Below are 19407 nucleotides of genomic sequence, written 5' to 3' on the forward strand. Positions count from 1 at the left end.
TTCTCTTATTTGGTAAGTTGTCTTTTCATTTTGTTGCTGGTTTTCTTTCCTGTGCAGAAGCTTTTTAGTTTAATGTAGTCACATTTGTGTTTATTTTTGGTTTTGTTTCCCTTGCCTGAGGAGACCTATCTATAAAGATAATTCTAAAACCAAGGTCAAAGATCATACTGCCTATGTTTTCTTCTATGAGTTTTATAGTCTCAGGACCTACACTCAAGTCTTTACTCTATTTTGAGTTAATTTTGTGTGTGGTTGGGGATAGTGGTCCAGTTTCATTTTTTTGCATGTGACTGTCCAGTTTTCCCAATACCATTTATTGAAGAGATTTCTCCCACCACTCTATGTTCTTTGTTCCCTTGTTATAAATAAGTTGTTCATATATGTATGAGTTTATTTCTGAGATCTCAGTTCTGTTTCATTGATTTATGTGTCAGTTTTTCTGCCAATACCATACTGTTTTGATTATTATAGCTGTGTATATAGTGTGAAATCAGGAAGTATGATACCTCCAGTTTTGTTCTCATGATTGCTTTGGTTATTTGGGGTCTACTGTGGTTCCAAATAAATTTTTGAATTTTTTGTTCTATTTCTGGGAAAAATGTCTTTGGGATTTTTATAGGAATTGTAGTGAATCTGTAGATTGCTTTAGGTGATATGGACATTTTAAATTAGGAAGCATTCCCTTCAATTTTTTGGAAGAATTTTAAAAGGTATTAAATCATCTATGGATGTCTGGTAGAATTCACCTATGAAGCTGTCTGGTCCTGGAGTTTTGGTTTGGGGGTGGTTTTTTATTACTGTTTGATCATTTAACTGATCGCTATACTAGTGTTCAGTCTACTCAGATTTTTAGTCATTGAAGCTTGTATGATTCTAAAATCTGTCCATTTCTTCTAACTTGTCCAATTTTGGGAATGAAGTCTATTTTGTCTGATATAAGTATGGCTACACCTGCTTTCTTTTGTCTGCGTTTTGCTTGAAGCATCATCTTGCATGCCTTCATTTTCACCTTATATTTCTCTTTTTAGAGTTGAGATGAGTCTCCTGGATACAACAAATAATTGTGTCTTGCTTTTTTTAATATAAACTTATTTATTTTAATTGGAGGCTAATTACTTTACAATATTGTATTGGTTTTGCCATACATCAACATGAATCCGCCACGGGTATACACATGTTCCCCATCCTGAACCCCACTCCCACCTTCCTGCCTGTACCATCCCTCTGGGTCATCCGAGTGCACCAGCCCCAAGCATCCTGTATCATGCATCGAACCTGGACTGGTGATTTGTTTCATGTATGATATTATACATGTTTCAATACCGTTCTCCCAAATCATCCCACCCTCTCCCTCTCCCAAAGAGTCCAAAAGACTGTTCATACATCTCTGTCTCTTTTGCTGTCTCACATACAGGGCTATCGTTACCATCTTTCTAAATTCCATATATATGTGTTAGTATACTGTATTGGTGTTTTCTTTCTGGCTTACTTCACTCTGTATAATAGGCTCCAGTTTCATCCACATCATTAGAACTGATTCAAATGTATTCTTTTTAATGGCTGAGTAATACTCCATTGTGTATATGTACCACAGCTTTCTTATCCATTCATCTCCTGATAGACATCTAGGTGGCTTCCATGTCCTGGCTATTATAAACAGTGCTGCGATGAACATTTGGGTACACATGTCTCTTTCAATTCTGGTTTCCTCAGTGTGTATGCCCAGTAGTGGGACTGCTGGGTCATAAGGCAGTTCTGTTTCCAGTTTTTTAAGGAACCTCCACATGGTTCTCCGTGGTGGCTGTACTAGTTTGCATTCCCACCAACAGTGTAAGAGGGTTCCCTTTTCTCCACACCCTCTCCAGCATTTATTGCTTGTAGACTTTTGGATAGCAGCCATTATGACTGGCATGAAATGGTACCTCATTGTGGTTTTGAGTTGCATTTCTCTGATAATGAGTGATGTTGAGCATCTTTTCATGTGTTTGTTAGCCATCTGTATGTCTTCTTTGGAGAAATGTCTGTTTAGTTCTTTGGCCCACTTTTTGATTGGGTCGTTTATTTTTCTGGAATTGAGCTGCAGGAGTTGCTTGTATATTTTTGAGATTAGTTCTTTGTCAGTTGCTTCATTTGCTATCATTTTCTCCCATTCTGAAGGCTCTCTTTTCAGCTTGCTTAGAGTTTCCTTTTTTGTGCAGAAGCTTTCAATTTTAATTAGGTCCCATTTGTTTATTTTTGCTTTTATTTCCACTATCCTGGGAGGTGGGTCATAGAGGATCCTGCTGTGATTTATGTCGGATAGTGTTTTGCCTATGTTCTCCTTTAGGAGTTTTATAGTTTCTGGTCTTACATTTAGATCTTTAATCCATTTTGAGTTTATTTTTGTGCATGGTGTTAGAAAGTGTTCTACTTTCATTCTTTTACAAGTGGTCGACCAGTTTTCCCAGCACCACTTGTTAAAGAGATTCTTTTCTCCATTGTATATTTTTGCCTCCTTTGTCAAAGATAAGGTGGCCATAGGTGCGTGGATTTATCTCTGGGCTTTGTATTTTGTTCCATTGATCTATATTTCTGTCTTTGTGCCAGTACCATACTGTCTTGATGACTGTGGCTTTGTAGTAGAGCCTGAAGTCAGGCAGGTTGACTCCTCCAGTTCCATTCTTACTTCTCAAGATTGCTTTGGCTATTTGAGTTTTTTTTTTTTTATTTCCATACAAATTGTGAAATTATTTGTTCTAGCTCTGTGAAAAATACTGTTGGTAGCTTGATAGGGATTGCATTGAATCTATAGATTGTTTTGGGTAGTATACTCATTTTCCTGATCCATGAACATGGTATATTTCTCCATCTATTAGTGTCCTCTTTGATTTCTTTCACCAGTGTTTTATAGTTTTCTATATATAGGTCTTTAATTTCTTTAGGTTGATATATTCCTAAGTATTTTATTCCTTTAGTTGCAATGGTGAATGGAATTGTTTCCTTAATTTCTCTTTCTATTTTCTCATTATTAGTGTATAGGCATGCAAGGGATTTCTGTGTGTTGATTTTATATCCTGCAACTTTAGTATATTCATTGATTAGCTCTAGTAATTTTCTGGTGGAGTCTTTAGGGTTTCCTATGTAGAGGATCATGTCATCTGCAAACAGTGAGAGATTTACTTCTTTTCCAATCTGGATTCCTTTTATTTCTTTCTCTGCTCTGATTGCTGTGGCCAAAACTTCCAAAACTATGTTGAATAGTAGTGGTGAGAGTGGGCACCCTTGTCTTGTTCCTGACTTTAGCAGAAATGCTTTCAGTTTTTCACCATTGAGGATAATGTTTGCTGTGGGTTTGTCATATATAGCTTTTATTAAGTTAAGGTATGTTCCTTCTATTCCTGCTTTCTGGGGAGATTTTATCATAAATGGATATTGAATTTTGTCAAAGGCTTTCTCTGCATCTATTGAGATGATCATATGGCTTTTATTTTTCAATTTGTTAATATGGTGTATTACATTGACTGATGTGCAGATATTGAAGAATTCTTGCATCCCTGGGATAAAGCCCATTTGGTCATGGTGTATGATCTTTTTAATATGCTGTTGGATTCTGATTACTAGAGTTTTGTTAAGGATTTTTGCATCTATGTTCATCAGTGATACTGGCCTGTAGTTTTCTTTTTTTGTGGCATCTTTGTCAGGTTTTGGTATTAGGGTGATGGTGGCCTCATAGAATGAGTTTGGAAGTTTACCTTCCTCTGCAATTTTCTGGAAGAGTGAGTAGGATAGGTGTTAGCTCGTCTCTAAATTTTTAGTAGAATTCAGCTGTGAAGCCGTCTGGACCTGGGCTTTTGTTTGCTGGAAGATTTCCGATTACTGTTTCAATTTCCGTGCTTGTGATGGGTCTGTTAAGATTTTCTATTTCTTCCTGCTCCAGTTTTGGAAAGTTGTACTTTTCTAAGAATTTGTCCATTTCTTCCACGTCGTCCATTTTATTGGCATATAATTGCTGATAGTAGTCTCTTATGATCCTTTGTATTTCTGTGTAGTCTGTTGTGATCTCTTCATTTTCATTTCTAATTTTATTGATTTGATTTTTCTCCCTTTGTCTCTTGATGAGTCTGGCTAATGGTTTGTCAATTTTATTTATCCTTTCCAAGAACCAGCTTTTGGCTTTGTTGATTTTTGCTATGGTCTCTTTTGTTTCTTTTGCATTTATTTATGCCCTAATTTTTAAGATTTCTTCCTTCTACTAACCCATTTTTTCCTTTTCTAGTTGCTTTAGGTGTAGAGTTAGATTATTTATTTGACTTTTTTCTTGTTTCTTGAGGTATGCCTGTATTGCTATGAACCTTCCCCATAGAACTGCTTTTACAGTGTTCCACAGGTTTTGGATTGTTGTGTTTTCATTTTCATTCGTTTCTATGCATATTTTGATTTCTTTTTTGATTTCTTCTGTGATTTGTTGATTATTCAGCAGCGTGTTGTTCAGCTTCCATATGTTGGCATTTTTAATAGTTTTTCTCCTGTAATTGAGATCTAATCTTACTGCATTGTGGTCAGAAAAGATGCTTGGAATCATTTCAGTTTTTTTTAATTTACCAAGGCTAGATTTATGGCCCAGGATGTGATCTATCTTGGAGAAGGTTCCGTGTGCACTTGAGAAAAAGGTGAAATTCATTGTTTGGGGATGAAACGTCCTATAGATATCAGTTAGGTCTAACTGGTCCATTGTATCATTTAAAGTTTGTGTTTCCTTGTTAATTTTCTGTTTAGTTGGTCTAGCCATAGGTGCGAGTGGGATATTAAAGTCTCCCACTATTATTGTGTTATTGTTAATGTCCCCTTTCATACTTGTTAGCATTTGTCTTACATATTGTGGTGCTCCTATGTTGGGTGCATATATATTTATAATTGTTCTATCTTCTTCTTGGATTGATTCTTTGATCATGATGTAGTGTCCTTCTTTGTCTCTTTTCATAGCCTTTGTTTTAAAGTCTATTTTATCTGATATGAGTATTGCTACTCCTGCTTTCTTTTGGTCTCTGTTTGTGTGGAATCTTTCTCCAGCCCTTCACTTTCTGTCTGTATGTGTCCCCTGTTTTGAGGTGTGGGTCTCTTGTAGACAACATATATAGAGGTCTTGTTTTTGTATCCATTCAGCCAGTCTTTGTCTTTTGGTTGGGGCATTCAACCCATTTACATTTAAGGTAATTACTGATAAGTATGATCCTGTTGCCATTACTCCATTGTTTTGGTTTCAAGTTTATACACCCTTGTGTTTCCTGTCTAGAGAAGATCCTTTAGTATTTGTTGGAGAGCTGGTTTGGTGGTGCTGAATTCTCTCAGCTTTTGCTTGTCTGTAAAGCTTTTGATTTCTCCTTCATATTTGAATGAGATCCTTGCTGGGTACAGTAATCTGGGCTGTAGGTTATTTTCTTTCATCACTTTAAGTATGTCTTGCCATTCCCTCCTGGCCTGAAGAGTTTCCATTGAAAGATCAGCTGTTATCCTTATTGGAATCCCCTTGTGTGTTATTTGTTGTTTTTTCCTTGCTGCTTTTAGTATTTGTTCATTGTGTTTGATCTTTGTTAATGTGATTAATATGTGTCTTGGGGTGTTTCACCTTGGGTTTATCCTGTTTGGGACTCTCTGGGTTTCTTGGACTTGGGTGATTATTTCCTTCCCCATTTTAGGGAAGTTTTCAACTATTATCTCCTCAAGTATTTTCTCATGGTCTTTCTTTTTGTCTTCTTCTTCTGGGACTCCTATGATTCGAATGTTGGGGCAGTTAACATTGTCCCAGAGGTCTCTGATGTTGTCCTCATTTCTTTTAATTCGTATTCCTTTTTTCCTCTCTGACCCATTTATTTCTACTATTCTATCTTCTACTTCACTAATCCTCTCTTCTGCCTCCTGTATTCTACTATTTGTTTCCTCCAGAGTGTTTTTTATCTCATTTATTGCATTTAGTTCAGTTCAGTTCAGTTTAGTCGCTCAGTCATGTCTGACTCTTTGTGACCCCCTGAATCGCAGCACACCAGGCCTCCCTGTCCATCACCAACTCCCAGAGTTCACTCAGACTCACATCCATCGAGTCAGTGATGCCATCCAGCCATCTCATCCTCTGTCATCCCCTTCTCCTCCTGCCCACAATCCTTCCCAGCATCAGAGTCTTTTCCAATGAGTCAACTCTTCGCATGAGGTGGCCAAAGTACTGGAGTTTCACCTTTAGCATCATTCCCTCCAAAGAAATCCCAGGGCTGATCTCCTTCAGATTGGACTGGTTGGATCTCCCTGCAGTCCAAGGGACTCTCAAGAGTCTTTTATGCATTATTCATTATATATTGACTCTTTTTTATTTCTTCTAGGTCCTTGTTAAACCTTTCTTGCATCTTCTCAATCCTTTTCTCCAGGCTATTTATCTGTGATTCCATTTTATTTTCAAGATTTTGGATCATTTTCACTATCATTATTCAGAATTCTTTATCAGGTAGATTCCTTATCTCTTCCTCTTTTGTTTGGTTTGGTGGGCATTTATCCTGTTCCTTTACCTGCTGGGTATTCCTCTGTCTCTTCATCTTGTTTCTATTGCTGTGTTTGGGGTGGCCTTTCTGTATTCTGGCAGTTTGTGGAGTTCTCTTTATTGTGGAGTTTCCTCGCTGTGGGTGTACAGGTGTCTTGTCAGGGTTTCCTGATTAGGGAAGCTTGTGTCGGTGTTCTGGTGGGTGGAGCTGCATTTCTTCTCTCTGGAGTGTAATAAAGTGTCCAGTAATGAGTTATGAGATGTCCGTGGGTTTGGAGTGACTTTGGGCAACCTATATATTGAAGCTCAGGGCTGTGTTCCTGTGTTGCTGGAGAATTTGCGTGGTACGTCTTGCTCTGGAACTTGTTGGCCCTTGGGTGGTGCTTGGTTTCGGTGTAGGTATGGAGGCGTTTGACGAGCTCCTGTCGATTAATGTTCCCTGGAGTCAGGAGTTCTCCGGTGTTCTCAGGGTTTGGACTTAAGCCTCCTGCTTCTGGTTTTCAGTCTTATTTTTACAGTAGCCTCAAGACTTCTCCATCTATACAGCACCGTTGATAAAATATCTAGATTAAAGATGAAAAGTTTCTCCACAGTGAGGGACACCCAGAGACATTCACAGAGTTATATGGAGACAAGAATAGGGAGGAGGGAGTTAGAGGTGACCCGAATGAGATGAGGTGGAATCAAAAGAAGAGAGAGCAAGCTAGGCAGTAATCACTTCCTTACGTGCGCTCCACAGTCTGGACCGCTCAAAGATGTTCATGGAGTTATACAGAGAAGAGAAGAGGGAGGAAGGAGATAGAGGTGTCCAGGAGGATAAAGGGGGGAATAAAAGGAGAGAGACAGATCCAGCAAGTAATCAGTTCCCTAAGTGTTCTCTACCATCTGGAACACACAAAGAGATTCACAAAGTTGAGTAGAGAAGAGAAGGGAGAGGGAGGAGATAGAGGTGACCCGGTGGAGAAAAAGGAGAGTGCAAAGCGGGAGATAACAGTCAAGCCAATAATCTCGCTCCCAAGTAAAAATGGGTACTGAAGATTGGGTTCTTAAAGGTACAAAATTGATTACCAATACCAAAAGGCAAAGATTAAAAATCTAGAGTAGAGGTTGGATTTTCAAAAATATCATATTAAAGAAAAGAAGAAAAAGTCACAAAAATTATAAAAAGTATATATATATGAAGTTTGCTTTTAAAAATAGGGTCTCTTTTTTTGCAAAGTAATAGTAGGTTATAAAAATGAAAATTAAAGGAGTAATAGAGGACTTAAAAATTAAAAAAATTTAAAAAAAAAAGAATGATAGTAAAATATATCTAGGACTTTCTCTGCTGGTGTTGTGGGCAGTGTGGGGTCAATTCATTTTCGGATAGTTCCTTGGTCCAGCTTGTACTTCTCAAGGTCTATAGGCCTCTTCCTATGTAGTCAGTACTAACGACAGGGTTTTAATCTGTTGCACCTGTCACTTCCACTGTGGTTCCCTATGTTTTAGCTCCTTCTGTTTGGTGGTCTCTTCAGTGTCTGATTTCCTCTATGACACAAGGGAGCCATGGTGGACACTATTTTAGGCTCACTTTTTCAGTCGTGCTGTGGGGAGGGAGAGACGCTGCAAACAAATAACACTGGCGTGTGCTCGCAGTGCCTCAGCCACACTGAGCCTGCCCCCTGCTCACAGTGCATGTGCCCTCCCTGCTCACACTGCTCAAGCTCTAGGTTGCTCTGCTGGGAACCGTCTGAGGCCGGCCCTGGGCTGCAAGTACCTCCCAGGTCTAAGCCGCTCAGGTTCAGGCACTTGGGTAGTCCTCAGAGTGCAGACTCAGTTGGGCCTGCGTTTTGTGCCCTTCCCAGGTCTGAGCAGCTCAGGTGATCGGGTGTTTGGTAAGCACGGTCGCTGCAACTTATCACCTCCCCCATCCCTGCTGCTCAGTTTTCTGGGTGTACTACCGGCACACCTTCTCAGGCAGATGTTGACCGTCCAGAATCCCAAGAAATCTTAGTCAGCAACAAAGCCTGCTTGCAGTTTGGTAGATAATGCCTCTCTGGGGCCGCTATTGCCCCCTTCTGGCTCTGGCTGCCTGTCAGCAGAGGGGGATGGTCTGCAGCCGGCTAGCTCTGCTCAGTCCTTTGCTCTGTGTGCGGGCCTGATGGTGTCTTAAGTTAGGGCTTTTCATGTAGCTCTCGTCAGTCCTTTGTTCTGTGAGCAGGCCTGGCTGTGTCTTAGGTTAGGGCTTTTCGCGTGGTAGCTATCCCCCGGTCTGGTTTGCTATCCCAAGTTAGTTCCCTCAGATTGCCCTCAGGGCATTCAGGCCCGGTCCTTACTCTAAGCATTGCAGCCCACGCCTCCCTGCCTAGCCCCAACTTGCTAGTGGCGGATGCAGGTGTCTGTGCTGCTTCACTGCTGGGGGAGTTACCATTGGGCATGTAATCTGTGGGTTTTAATTATTAATTTATTTTTCCTCCTGGTCATGTTGCCCTCTGTGGTTCCAAGGCTCGCCACAGACTCGGCAGTGAGAGTGTTTCCTGGTGTTTGGAAACTTCTCTCTTTTTTAAGACTCCCTTCCTGGGACGGAGCTCCGTCCCTACCTCTTTTGTCTCTCTTTTTGTCTTTTATATTTTTTCCTACCTCCTTTTGAAGATAATGGGCTGCTTTTCTGAGTGCCTGATGTCCTCTGCCAGCATTCAGAAGTTGTTTTGTGGAATTTACTCAGCGTTTAAATGTTCTTTTGATGAATTTGTGGGGGAGAAAGTGGTCTCCCCATCCTATTCCTCCACCATCTTAGGACCGCCTCCTGTGTCTTGCTTTTTAATCCATCCAGCCATGCTTTTTAATCCATCCAGCCACTGTATCTTTTGATTGGTGAATTCAATCCATTTACATTTAGAGTGATTATCGATAGATGAGGATTTAGTTACTGCCATCTTATCTTCTGTTTTCTGGTTGCTCTGTTGTTGTTCAGTCGCTCAGTCCTGTCTCTTTGTGGCCCAATGGACTGCAGCACGCTAAGCTTCTGTGTCCTTCACTACCTCCTGGAGTTTGCTCAAACTCATGTCCATTGCTGCTGCTGCTGCTAAGTTGCTTCAGTCGTGTCCAAGTCTGTGCAACCTCTCAGACAGCAGCCCACCAGCTCTCCCTTCCCTGGGATTCTCCAGGCAAGAATACTGGAGTGGGTTGCCATTTCCTTCTCCAATGCATGCATGCATGCTAAGTTGCTTCAGTCATGTCCAACTCTATGCAACTCTATGGACAGCAGCCCACCAGGCTCTTCTGTCCACAGGGTTCTCCAGGCAAGAATACTGGAGTGGGTTGCCAGTTCCTTCTCCCCATGTCCATTTAGTGTCATCCAACCATTTCATCCTCTGTCACCCCCTTCTCCTGCCCTCAATCTTTCCCAGCATCAGGGGCTTTTCGAATGAGTTGGCTCTTTGCATCAGGTGACCAAAGTGTTGGAGGTTCAGCTTCAGCGTCAGTCCTTCCAATGAATATTCAGGGTTGATTTCCTTTAGGAGTGACTGATTTGATCTCTAAGGGACTCTCAAGACTCTTCTCCAGCGCCACAGCTCGAAAGCATCAATTCTTTGGCACCCAGCCTTCTTTATAGTCCAACTCTCACATCCATACATGACTACTAGAAAACCGTACATAGCTTTGACTAGATGGACCTTTGTTGGCAAAGTGATGCCTCTACTTTTTAATATGCTGTCTAGGTTTGTCATAGCTTTTCTTCCAAGGAGCAAGCATCTTTTAATTTCAGGGCTACAGTAGCCATCCACAATGATTTTGGAGCCCAAGAAAATAAAGTGTCACTGTTTCCATTTTTCCCCATCTATTTGCCATGAAGTGATGGAACCAGATGCCATGATCTTAGTTTTTTTGCATGTTGAGTTTTAAGCCAGCTTTTTCACTCTCCTCTTTCACTTTCATCAAGAGTCTCTTTAGTTCTTCTTCGATTTCTGCCATAAGGGGGGGGTGTCATCTGCAATATCTGAGTTTATTGATATTTCTTCCAGCTATCTTGATTCCAGCTTGAGCTTCACCCAGCTCCTCTTTGTACATGATGTACTCTGCATATTGGAGAAGGCAAAGGCAACCCACTCCAGTACTCTTGCCTGGAAAATCCCATGGATGGAGGATCCTGGTAGGCTACAGTCCATGGGGTCGCTAAGAGTCGGACACGACTGGGCGACTTCACTTTCACTTTTCACTTTCATGCACTAGAGGAGGAAATGGCAACCCACTCCAGTGCTCTTGCCTGGAGAATCCCAGGGACAGGAGAGCCTGGTGGGCTGCCGTCTATGGCGTCGCACAGAGTTGGACACGACTGAAGCGACTTAGCAGCAGCAGCAGCAACTCTGCATATAAGTTAAATAAGCAAGGTGACAATATACAGCCTTGACATACTCCTTTCCCAATTTTGAACCAGTCCATTGTTCCATGTCCAGTTCTAATTGGTTGCTCTGTATCTCTATTATTTCTTTTTCATTCTTTTTTGATCTACCATTTGGTTTCATGGTTTTCTCTGATATTTTTCTCAGTTTCTTCCTCTTGTTTTTGGCTTTGGTGGGTCTTCATTGCTGAACTTGGGCTTTCGCTAGTTTGGCTAGTGGGGGCCACTCTTTGTTGTGGTATGGACTCTCATTTTGGTGGTCTCTCATGTTGCAGGGCACAGACTATAGGTGTGCTGGCTTCAGTAGTTGCAGTGTATGGACTCAGTAACTTTGGCTCACAGGCTCTTGAGCACAGCCTCAGTAGTTGTTGGGCACAAGCTCAATTGCTTCATCGCATGTGGGATCCTCTTGCCCCAGGGATTGAATCAGTATCCCCTGCATTGCAGGACAGATTCTTAACCACCAGACCACCAGGGAAGCCCTCCTGCCTTTTTTTTTCTTTTGTTTGGTGTCTCTGCTTGTTGTTAAGTTGCTAAGTCATGTCTGACTCTTGGCATCCCCACCAACTGTAGCCCACCAAGCTCTTCTGTCCATGGGACTTCCCAGGCAAGAATACTGGAGTGGGTTGCCATTTACTTCTCCAGGGATTTCTTCTCAACCCAGGGATCAAACCCTCATCTCCTTCTTGGCAGACAAATTCTTTACCACTGAGCCACCGGAAAATTTTCTGCTTTAGATTTATGTTTTATGGTTACCATAAGGTTTGTATACAACATCTCACAGATAAACTAGTCCTTTTTCTGTTGATAGCATCTTATCTTCATTTGCCTATATAGGTTATGTCCTTTTCCCCATTCTTGTTCATGTTTTTGTTTCTCAAATTATCTTTCTTTATGTTGTGAATTTGTTACCAAATTGAAGTAGCTATAGTTATGTTTCCCTCTTTTCTGCTTTAACATTTATGCTATAATAAAATGTTAAAAAGCCTATTTTGATGTAGTTACAGTTTTATGATTCTGTCTATTACCTTACTCAAACTTTCATGAACTTTTTTGCCTTTTTGTTTCTGGTAGAAGAAGTCTTCTCAGCATTTTTTGTAAGGCATAGCTTTTGTTTGTCTGAGAAACTCTTTATTTCCCATTCATATCTGAATGATTACTTTGCTGGATAGAGTATTCTTGGGTGACAGTTTTTATCTTTCAGTATTTTGAGAATGTCAATTCCACTCCCTCCTGACCTGTAGAGTTTCTGCTAAGAAATCTGTTGATAGCCTAATGTAGGTTCCTTTGTAGGTTACCATCCTTTTTACCCTGCCTTTGAAATTCTTTCTGTGTCACTGACTTATGAAGACAACTTTGGTACAATGCATTTTGCAGAAGATCTTTTTGCATTGAGGCAACAGTTCTCCTAGCTTCATGGACTTGTATATATAGTTCCTTCTGCAGACTTGGGAAATTCTCAGCTATTATTTCTTTCTTCTCCTTGCTCCTTTCTCCCTCTCTTTTCCTTTTGGGATATCCATTACCCTAATACTGCCCTTCTTAAAAGAGTCAGCTAACTTTCTTTGCACTTACTCACTTTAAAAAATATTTCAATTCTCTTTTCTCCTTGTATCATCTATTTCTGTCTTCACGCTCACTAATTCTCTCTTCCGTATGGTCTGCTCTATTTCCAGTGTTTTGTAATGCATTCTTCAACTCATTTATTAAGTTCTTTAGCTCCAGAATTTCTGATTGTTTCATTTTACTTTCGGTGTCTTTGGTAAAGTATTCCTTGTGTTTATTAATTTTATACCTGAACTAATTGGTATCCTGATTTATCTTGTAGCTCATTGAATTTTATGATAGCTATTTTGAATTCTCTTATCAGTTAGATCACAATATTCTGTGATTTTTAATTTTGGTTTCTGGAGAATTGTCATTTTCTTTTTGTGGTGCAGTGTTACTGTGGTTTTTCATGGTGCTTAATGAGGTGTTACTCTGCTGGCCCATTTCAAGTGGCAGAAACCTTTCTTCTTTTTTTTGTTGTTGTTTTAGTTGCTAAGTCGTGTCCGGCTCTTTTGAGACCCTGTGGACTGTAGCCCTCCAGGTTCCTCTGTCCATGGGATTTCCCAGGCAAGAATACTGGAATAGGTTGCCATTTCCTTCTCCAGGGAATCTTCCTAACCCAGGGATCAAACCTGTATCCCCTGCATTGCAGGCAGATTCTTTACCATTGAGTGACCAGGGAAGCCCCTTTCATTTCTAGGTAAAACTTTTTGTTTCTGATAATTCAACAGATTGCTGCTGCTAAGTCACTTCAGTCGTGTCCGACTCTGTGCGACCCCAGAGACAGCAGCCCACCAGGCTCCCCTGTCCCTGGGATTCTCCAGGCAAGAACACTGGAGTGGGTTGCCATTTCCTTCTCCAATGCATGAAAGTGAAAAGTGAAAGTGAAGTCGCTCAGTCGTGCCCAACTCTTAGTGACCCCATGGACTGCCCGACTCTTAGCAACCCCATGGACTGCGGCCCACCAGGCTCCTCCGTCTATGGGATTTTCCAGGCAAGAGTACTGGAGTGGGGTGCCATTGCCTTCTCCGATTCAACAGATTAGGCCTTTCTTTTATCTTCCAGTAGGTGGTGCTATAGCACAAGTTTTTGGCTTCTCTTACCTGCACTGCCTCTGGTTATATTTAACAGTCAGCACTTGCCAGTCTTAACCACCTCCATCAGAGGTATCTCCCAGTGCCTTTGTTGTTACTGCTTATGCTTCCAGGGTCATTGGTGCTATGCTGCTGGTGGTGTGGCTGGTGTCACTACCTGGGGCACCAGGATGGTGGACAGTTCTACCATGTCTAGGATTTCCTGAGGTGCAGACTTTCCCACTGCAGGTTGGGGTGGCACAGGTGGCACAGGAACCCTGGCCATGTTCAGCGTTGTCGGATGAGGACTCTGCGGCTGTAAGCGAGGGGAGAGGTCAGAATCATGGGTACCTCAATGGCTAGAGAGGCAAGGTCCCAGACCCTACTACCACTGCCATCCAGTTAATCTGTGGCTGTTGGGCACCGCTGTAGCCAGGAGGCCGGAGTTGTATCCACTGCTTACCTTGTTGCCACCGAGTTCTCCAGGACTGCAAGTTCAGCTGCCATGGCTTGGGGGACCAGGATTACAGGCACCAACTCCACTGTTCCCCAAATTCCACATACTCTATAAGTCTAGTCCACCCACCTTTAGATATACAGCTATGTTGAAATCTCCACTGCTCTGGTATGTTGGGCAGAAGCACTTTTGTTGAGTTGTGGATGTTTTACTGGTTGTAGATAGGAGAGAGACAAAGAGAGCATCTTCCTTTGCCTTGATGCTGATATCACTCTGTTCAGTTTTAATGAAACTAATGATACAGTCCCCAATTTATGTTTCAATTTACTATTTTTAAACTTTATGATGGTGTGAAAGCAATACAAATTCAGTAGAAAACATACTTTAAATTCTGAATTTTGATCTTTTCTTGGGCTAGTGGTATGCAGTACTATACTCTCATGATAAAGGCAGTGGCAGTGAGCCACACCTCCCAATCAAATATGCAGTCACAAGGGTAAAGAACTGATATACTTATAATCATTCTGTACCCAGACAGCCATTCTGATTTTCACTTTTAGCATGGCATTCAATAAATCACATGAGATATACAATACTTTATTATAAATTTGGTTTTGTGTTAGGTGATTTTGCCAAACTGTAGGGTATTGAAAATGTTCTGAGCATGTTTAAGGTGGGTTAGGCTAAGCTATGATATTGGGTAGGTTAAGTGTATTAAATTCATTCTCAAGTTACTATATTTTCAACTTATAGTGGGTTTATCAGGACTTAACCCCATCATAAGTTGATGGAGACCTGTACTTTGGGCTTATATCAATTTTTATACTATTTGTTTAATCAAATAGTTTTCATTATTCAATTTTCCCTCTTTTAATTTGATATATGTTCTTCAGTAGTTACTCTGTTAATTACAACCTAAACACTTGACTTATTGTAGATAAATACAAATTATTTAGAGCTTCCCTAGTGGCTTAGTGGTTAAAAAAAAAAAAAAAAAAAATCTTACAGTGCAGGAGACACAGGTTTGATCCCTGGTCCGGGAAGATCCCACATGCCACAGAGCAACTAAGCCTGTGCCACAACTATTAAGCCTGTGCTCTAGAGCCCGCGAGCCACAAGTACTGAAGCCCATGTGCCCTAGACCCTGTGCCTTGTAACTAGAGAAGCCACCACAATGAGAAGCCCACGCTCCACAACTGGAGAGTAGTTCCCGCTTGCCGCCACTAGAGAAAAGCCCCCACTGCAACGAAGACCCAGCACAGCCAAAGATAAATAAAATAAGTAAATAAATAAATGCTAATAATTTTACCATTTCCTGATAATGCTAGATCTTTAGGATAATTCCATTTATCTCCATTTTCATTACTTTTGCTTTATATTTTAATTCTACATATATTTTAAATTCTAAGAGACATTGTTAATATTGTTTTTCTTATATGGTTAGTATTTTTTTATATTTAACCACAGTGTTTTTTTAAGTTCTCTTCATTCCTACTTATATTTCCATGCTTCTCTTTGGGATCATTTTCCTTCTGAATGAAGAATTCCTCTCAGCATTTATTTCAATACAGCTTGCTGATGATATAGTCTCTATTTTTGCTTGTTTAAAAACATCTTTATTTCACTTTTACTTCTAAAAGGATATTTTCAGTTGGTTGCAGGTTTATTTTTTTGAAATCTGAAACTACTGTTTTATTGCTTTCATTGTTTCTATTAAGAATCAGACTAATGCCTTCTGATTGTTCATTCAAAGATACTGTATCTTTTTACTGTGAGTGCTTTTAAGATTTTCATTTTGATTTTCAACTGTTTGTATGTGATGTGCCAAGGAGTGGTTCTCTTTGTTTTATACTGCTTTGAGGTTACGAAGCTTCTTGAATCTGTTTATTCATATCTTTCATCAGTTTTGGAAAACCATCTGCCATATTTCTTCAAATATGTTTTCTTCCTCATTATTTCCTTTTTTTCCATGATTCATACTTCATATATATTAGCACTTCTGACTGACCAACAAGTTTCTTACACTGCATTTTTTACTCATATACATATTTCATTTCTATTTTTGATTCTGTGTTTCAGTTTGGACCTGTCACTCCATTTACTCTTTAACTATGTCCTGTGTGCTGTTAAACCTATCAGTTAGGTTCATTGAGCTCTTGTGGGGTTTCCAACCCAACTAGCCATACTGTGATTCAGTTTTAATACTAATAACCAGACTTAACATCAGATTCTTAAGGGCTTAATCCTGCTCAAGATTGACCTTACCTCAGGTGCTAATGGCTACAGTTCAGCTGGTCCCCAGGTCCCCCTCACTTCCAATCAACTGGCTACAAATTCAGGAGTTCCCATGACCCGCTCAGAGTCAGTAGCTCACTAGAATGAAAAATACTATACTTAAAATCACAGTTTTATTGTAAAGGTTACAGATCAGGAAGAGCCAAATGAAGAGACACATAGAGAAAGGTCTGAGAAGAAACATGGAGCTTCTGTGCACTCTACTTGTGGAACCTGGGCATGCCACTCTTCTGGCACATTGTTGTATTTTAATTCCTGGCTTGCTGACTCCAGTGTCTGTATTACCCATTGGTCTGTTTCCACTGGTACAATTTATGGTAGTAATAAATATGACCATTTAAGAGGTTGTATCAATGAACATGGGAGCTAGTGACCCATGGTGCTCTCTACTAGATAGTAAAATGTAGTCAAAGTATATCAACTCATTCAAAATTTAGCACTGAGAAATAAAACATAATAAATGGGATGTTAAAACTTATTTGTGTTCTCTTGGTTGTATTTACTTCATAAAGCAAGAAAGTACACCATATCAAGGTTATGTGAATCCTTAAAAATCATTATCAGTGTCCCATGAGAAAGGAGAAGGCACTATTGGAATGACTTTTGTTGTGCATGCGTGCTCAGTTATGTCCAAATCTTTGCCACCCTCCTCTGTCCATGAGATTTTCCAGGCAAGGATACTGCAGTGGATTGCCATTGCCTTCTCCAGGGAATCTTCCTGACCCAGGGGTTGAACCCATGTCTCCTGCACTGGCAGGTGATTCTTTATCACTGAGCCACTGGGGAAGACCACAGGAAAGACTACAATATTAATTATAATACTGTTATATCAATGAGGGCATGGCATACTATACAATCTATATGACTTTTATCTAAGGCCAATAAGTTGATGAAGAGTGCAGCTTATTGCCTCTGACATAATTTTTATACTATTCAGCTACTATCCACCATATTTAACATTATTGTCTTAGCCATCTGTTCCCTTTCTTTCCTCAGGCATCCTGTTATATTTCTTATGCTTTAAGTTTTCATCTCTTTTTTTCAGTTTCCTCAGTTGGTACCCATAGACATTGATATCTCCACTTCTGTCATTTAGGCCCTCACCTTTAAGACACTTAAGGCATACAAATGAATAATTGTATGTTTCAGTAAAACTTTCCTAAGCCACTTAAAAAAATTCTATACAATATAATGATGCTGTCAGAATTTGGAAAACTACTTCTAATTTGTTTCAGATGAAAAAAATCACTTTATAACACCATGTATTTTAAAGTATATGCTGCTGTATGTGCTCGATTGTTCAGTCATGTCTGACTCTGCAACTCCATGGACTGTAGCCTGCCAAGCTCCTCTGTCCATGGAATTTTCCAAGCAAGAATACTAGAGTGGGTTGTCATTTCCTACTCCAGGGTATCTTCTCGACCCAGGGATCAAACTCACATCTCCTGCATTGGCAGGCAGACTCTTTACCACTGTGCCACCCGGGAAGACCCTATTTAAAAGTATATACATACTGTTTAATGATCTCAAAATACATGTAATCTAACTAAAAATTTTTATTTATTTAAATATATCTGAGAGCTGATGTTATCAGTTTATTAATTTTTAGAAATAAACCATTTTTTGATATTCAGAAAAAAGTTTTAATTACAACTATAAAACGTGTTTTTATTTCCTGGAGTTCTTTAAATGAAGTCTTCCTTCATGAAAGCTTGTTCTTTGCATTCATTAAGAACTCATTCATAAAATGAAGAATACTGTTATTGTAACAGACATTTCTATTGCTTAAGTAAGCTGAGCAGTATTATGCAGTATTCTACAACATGGCACTTCTGTTTTGCTTTATGCTTTTAGTTTTGGAACTACAACAGCAGAAAATACTCATCATAGAAATTTACTGAAAGTTTTTAAGAAGGAGGTCTTTGTTATAAGTGCAAGTTTCTCTCGTCAGCTTCAAAATAAGATGCTTCCTTTTCACTTATTTTTCTTTCAATAAACAATTATTGAGTGGCTATTCTGTGGAGATACAAAAATAGATAAAGTCTATGTTTTTGTAGAGCAAGTAGAATCTGGTAGAGGAAATAAACTGAAAAGCCAGTAATTTTAATATCATGTGGTGAGTGGTATGATAATATTTATTCTTAGAGCTATTACAGCATAAATAAAGATTAGTGAACCTTGAGTAGAGATCAAGGATGGCTTCTTATAGAAAATAATGCTACGAACTAAATTTTGAAGGCTGAATAAGAGTTAACCAGGCAAAGGAAAGGGGGAATAAGGTTTTTCTGGCTGAAGGAAAAACGTGATGTTTTGAAGCAGCATGAGGCTTATAGAAAACTCTGAAATGAGGTTGGAGAGTTAAGGCAGTTTGTTTTCCAGAATATTTGAACAAAGCAAATATGAAAGGAGGCCACTGAATAATTTAATTTATATTGTAGGGAATGAAATATATATATGTCCATCTTTAGTGTCAACTAATTTAATAAAAGTTGAATACTTTCTTTTGTGTAATACTCCTTAAAAAAACATATAACTCTGTTTCAGTATTTGAATTATGTTAGTATGGATATTTGTTCAGAATTTGAATGTGTTTTCCTTACATTTCTAATGCATTACTTTCAAGAAACTAAACCTATAAATTTTCTAATTGTATTGGATTAGAATAAATTCCAAATGGAAACAGTTTTCCCATTAAAGTCTGTTTTTATAACTGTTATCTTTTTTTAATCTTTTGCAGAATTCCTGTACCTCAACCAGAAACTTCTTCACAAACAAAAGAAAGTAAACCAAGCATGCCAAGCTCCTCCGACTGTATGTTGGTTTGATAATGATAATGATTTTATGAAGACTTTGTGGAACACTATTATTATATACATACTGCTGTTTGATTTGATTGTGCATTTTTGGGTTGTGCCTGCCACTGGCATAATATAAATACTTTAAGTAGATATGTAGCTAGTTATTTTTGTTTCATTTTTATTTATATTACCTGAAATCCTTGTCAAAAGTACTAGTCCAAAATTGTTCTGAATTTTGCACCAGTACAACACTTAATTCCCTAAGAAAAAGAAATGCAAAAAAGCAAAATGGCTGTCTGGGGAGGCCTTACAAATAGCTTTGAAAAGAAGAGAAGCGAAAAGCAAAGGAG

At 39.4% G+C, this 19407-nt stretch overlaps 1 protein-coding gene across 2 annotated transcripts in view; it reads left to right on the forward strand.

Moving 5' to 3' along the window:
* RADX (RPA1 related single stranded DNA binding protein, X-linked) overlaps nucleotides 1-19407 on the forward strand; it is a 99885-nt gene that overhangs the window by 49458 nt on the left and 31020 nt on the right. For both annotated transcript variants that reach the window (XM_002699835.7, XM_005227839.5), the window contains exon 11: nucleotides 18997-19070. In XM_002699835.7, coding sequence (XP_002699881.1) covers nucleotides 18997-19070 — 74 coding nt within the window. The remainder of the gene's footprint in view (nucleotides 1-18996; nucleotides 19071-19407) is intronic.

Source organism: Bos taurus, chromosome X, assembly GCF_002263795.3.
Source record: "Bos taurus isolate L1 Dominette 01449 registration number 42190680 breed Hereford chromosome X, ARS-UCD2.0, whole genome shotgun sequence".
NCBI lineage: Eukaryota > Metazoa > Chordata > Mammalia > Artiodactyla > Bovidae > Bos > Bos taurus.